A 3,940-nucleotide genomic window follows, 5' to 3' on the forward strand; every position below is an offset into this window, starting at 1 on the left:
TAGTGCTATCGATAAGTGCAGGGCTACACGATACTCTGTGTTATCGCACTTTGTTGCTCTGTAATCGCAATATTGAGGAAAGGAAAGCAAAGGAAAAGAAAAATAGTTTGGGAACAAACAATAAAATCAACATAAAGACAGTCTATACGGGCTACAGTTTAGTGAAAAGCCAAGCCAACCCAACATCCTCCCTCATAAATGGGCAACTTTGTGAGCAGGCAGAACGCGGCGGTCGAGGAAGCAGACCAGATACCCAACAATGCCTACAAATATCCGCCTCGAATGGGCAACTTCTTTGGCACTCACTTCATAATGGGCGGCGAGCGCTTCGACACGCCCCAACCGGAATCGTATCTGTTTGGTGAGAATGCGGATTTGAATTTCCTGGGCAATCGACCCACGGCTTTCCCCTATCCCCCGCCCCAGGCGAATGAGCCAACCAAGACCCTAAAGAGTCTGGTCAACATCCGCAAGGAGTCTGTGCGTTTTGTTCGTGTGCCAAATGACAAGAAACCGGACTGTGTGGATGCCGCCGCCAGCCCCATAAAGGAGAAACCCAAGCCGATAGAGATCCTGGATGATTTAGACAAGACGAATGTAACCATTGAGGATGTCGACGGGAATGTCCTCTGCTCCATGGGCCTGGGCGGCGGCAGTTCGGACTCTGTGGCCCCGCCGCCGCCCTGCTGCTACAACATTGAGTTCACCTTCGATTCGGACGCCAAGTGTGCGATCACCGTGTACTATTTTGCCAGCGAGGAGGTCAGTCCCAGCGGCGTGACCTTGGTGGCTCGCGAGGGCCTCACCTCGGAGACGTATCACTTTGACAAGGGCATCAATCAGAGCTTCTCGCAGCCGGGGCATGTGTTCAATCCCCAAGTGATACCAGAAGATGATTTCATTTACAATTCAGGCCGAGAGCAGTATCCCGTGGCCATACACTGTGTGGTGGAGGAAGGCAACGACGAGTGCCGCCAGTCGCACACGACCATCTGTGTGATCGACCATCACCCGGAGACGAACAGCTATGTGCTGCGGGCCCTCAAGCAGAAGATCTTTGTCGATGGGTTGTGTTATCTGCTGCAGGAGATCTATGGCATTGAGAACAAGGCAGTTAACAAGTCCTCCATTGACGAGGATATCGACGATCATGGCAGCGAGTGTGTCATATGCATGAGCGAGACCCGGGACACCCTCATCCTGCCCTGTCGCCATCTCTGTTTGTGCAACTCGTGCGCGGATTCGTTGCGCTATCAGGCCAACAATTGTCCCATCTGTCGGGCTCCGTTCCGGGCTCTGCTGCAGATACGGGCCGTGCAGAAGGGCATCAGCACTCATGTGCTGCATCAGAATACCCCGACATCGGCTGGCGGGGATGCGGCGCCCGTGGATGTGCCACCGGGATACGTCCCCGTTTCGCTAATTGAGGCACTCAATGGGCCACCACAGTATGTGGCCAGGGCCAGGTGAGAGTCAGAGCCATTCCGCCTCAAGAAACGACTGTTTAATCCTCCTTTTATTTTGCAGGACAAGCGAGCATGACATTACAGACACCGCGGCCACTGTGGCCGCCTCCACAATGACCAGCAGCGACATCAAGGCCACCTCGCCAGTGAAGTCCAACAGCACGCGTCGTCCCAAGATCAAGAAGAATGCCTCAACGTGCACTTCGACCAGCGAGGTGGGGACCATCACCACCCCCCAAACAGTTGGCGGCACCTCTGTGGTGGAGATCGAAAGCGATCCCAAAAAGACCTCGGCCACGGCCACTTCTACCACACCCACCACACTGGTGCAGGAGGAGGCCAAGCAGGACAAGCTGCAGATTGTGAATGAGCGTAAGTACCCCACAGCCAGAGGAGCAGGGACAGGGACTGGATCGGGAGGTGATGCATCTGCTGGCACCGATGACGATGTGGACAGCGAGAACGAGAAGCTTTCGCCATTGCTATCGCCGGGCAGCAAGAGCAGGAACCGCTCGAACAAGTCACTCAAGCAGGTTGTGGCCTGCCTGGAGGCGGACGATGCGGACAAGAAGGGCGGCAGCGGCAGCATCTCGGGAGCAGGTGGCGATAGTGGAGTGGCCAGCGATGAGACGAGCAGCAAGAAGAGCGGTGCCTCGCTCAAGCGAGCCAAGCCCAGGCCCGAGCTAACGAGCAGCAGCGGTGGCAGTGGTACGGCTGGTAGCTCCGCTGAACCGGCGGCTGATGATTCGGACTACTATACGCCCGAGGATACGCAGAACTCGATACTAAGTCCACTCTGTCCCACGGAGAAGGAGCGAGAGCGGGCTAAAAGCGGTGACCCGCTGTGCGGAGGAGCAGGCGGCGGCAATGCAAGTGGTGGCAGCCGTGGCGGTGGCGTCGGGGGAGGCACCACCCCGACCAGTGTGGTGGTGGGCTTTAGCAGTGCAATGAAGAAGAATCTACATAAGAAATCCACCTCGGTGGGCAACATGGTGGGCTCCGGCTCGGGCGCAGTTGTTGACTTGAAGTCCAACAATGTTAGCTCCCTGCCAGGTAGGATTTCCTCCTCTTTGCATAACGGAAACGGTACCCCTTTAAATGATTTCTCAACCCGTTTCAGATATGCTGGATAGTCCGATTAGCGGCAATTCGGCATCCACACGCAGCTCCAGTGATAGCTACTCATCCAGCTCATCGACAAAGCAATTGCTTAGCTCGAATCCAACCACAACGGCGGCCAACATCATTGTGGACGATAAGACAGCTCTGCAGAATGCAGTCAATGTCTGAGGCAAAACCAAAACTCAATTTTGGTTTTATATCTAAACGCTTGTTTATCCTTATTTATTTCTGTAGTATTGTAATTTTTAGTTAAATCGAACGAACGCTGGCGACGAGTAGGAGGAAGAGCCGGAGAAGGGGAATAGGAAGAAGGAAGAATGATGAGTCGGCAGCAACCAGGAGGGACACTTAACCAGTATATAGACAGACACACACACAAACACACTTACCCGTACACTAACCCACATATGTCTAGCATGCATGTGTATGTAGTTTAATTAATGTAGATTAATGGCTTGGGTATATTACAACAATACAAACAATAATAAATTGTGCTTCGGGCACAACATTCCAAAATTGATAACAAATCGTTTTTAGTTTTTAGTGATGGGACTGCTTCCAGCTGGTTAGTCGATTATACCCAAGTCCAACATATTCCAAAATGATTGTGTAATTGATTTAAGAGTTTGCCCAGAGAATTTCCTTATAATATTTAAGGGGTTTAATTATTAATTAAACACAATTTTCTATCGATTAGAGCTATGAAACTTGTGTCATGCTTGTTAGCTTTTTGCCAAATGGCTTTACTATCGACACTTTGCGCTGGACATTATTTCAGTCCAGACTAAACAAATATTGTTCTACTAATTATTTTTGTTAAAATAAATAGTTAAATAAGCTTAACTTCTATCGATAACTATAGTGTCATAGGAGTTAGCTTTTTGCCCGGCATGCATGACCATCGAAAGTTCGCGCTGCCATCACTAGAGGTCACAATTGGGCAACATTTTGTTTACTTTCGCTAATATTTAAACATTTCAATCAGAGTTAATGAAATATAACGACTTCAGCTTGAATTGTGCACAAGTTTGAGCGGGTTGTGGTTCGGTGCTAAGGTATGTACAGTTACCAAATCTCAGTGTCCAGTACTACCTACCCCCCCACTCACGTGTCGTCCGGTCAAGGGTCCTGCTAGTCTTGTTTTTTTTTTGGGTTGTTTAATGGTATGTGCGTTTCTGCCGATTGCCGGACAAGTGCGTAATTGATTTTTTGTGGTCTGAATTATTTATTTACCCAGCAGCAGCCCCCTACCACCTTTTATGAAGAGCCTCTGGTTCGTTTTTTTAAATGTTTTTTTATTGCAAATTTCCATAGAAAAACTCCTGCGAACCGTACACAAAAAAAAGCACACA

The 3,940-nt window shown here is 50.1% G+C and overlaps 2 protein-coding genes across 2 annotated transcripts in view; both read left to right on the forward strand.

Annotated features, from left to right (window-relative positions):
• The first annotated feature begins 12 nt into the window (after window positions 1-12).
• Window positions 13-3,104, forward strand: Mrgn1 (Mahogunin ring finger 1). Its single transcript, XM_001354559.4, has 3 exons — window positions 13-1,466; window positions 1,528-2,519; window positions 2,587-3,104. Exons 1-3 carry the CDS (start codon window positions 199-201, stop codon window positions 2,754-2,756), a joined length of 2,430 nt encoding a protein of 809 aa, XP_001354595.2. The 5' UTR covers window positions 13-198; the 3' UTR covers window positions 2,757-3,104.
• A 337-nt stretch (window positions 3,105-3,441) lies between these two features.
• Window positions 3,442-3,940, forward strand: part of Nadsyn (NAD synthetase) — a 32,457-nt gene continuing 31,958 nt past the window's right edge. Inside the window, exon 1 of the mRNA XM_001354557.4 lies at window positions 3,442-3,643. The gene's annotated coding sequence lies outside the window, so the exon portion shown is untranslated. The remainder of the gene's footprint in view (window positions 3,644-3,940) is intronic.

This window comes from Drosophila pseudoobscura, chromosome X, assembly GCF_009870125.1.
Source record: "Drosophila pseudoobscura strain MV-25-SWS-2005 chromosome X, UCI_Dpse_MV25, whole genome shotgun sequence".
Taxonomy (NCBI): Eukaryota; Metazoa; Arthropoda; class Insecta; order Diptera; family Drosophilidae; genus Drosophila; species Drosophila pseudoobscura.

Excerpts from the sequence above, each read along its gene's own strand:
- Mrgn1 (XM_001354559.4), top strand. The coding sequence starts at position 199 with ATGGGCAACTTTGTGAGCAGGCAGAACGCGGCGGTCGAGGAAGCAGAC. Across the intron at positions 1,467-1,527 it reads CAGTATGTGGCCAGGGCCAG|GACAAGCGAGCATGACATTA; the intron begins GTGAGAGTCAGA and ends TTTATTTTGCAG. Across the intron at positions 2,520-2,586 it reads CAATGTTAGCTCCCTGCCAG|ATATGCTGGATAGTCCGATT; the intron begins GTAGGATTTCCT and ends AACCCGTTTCAG.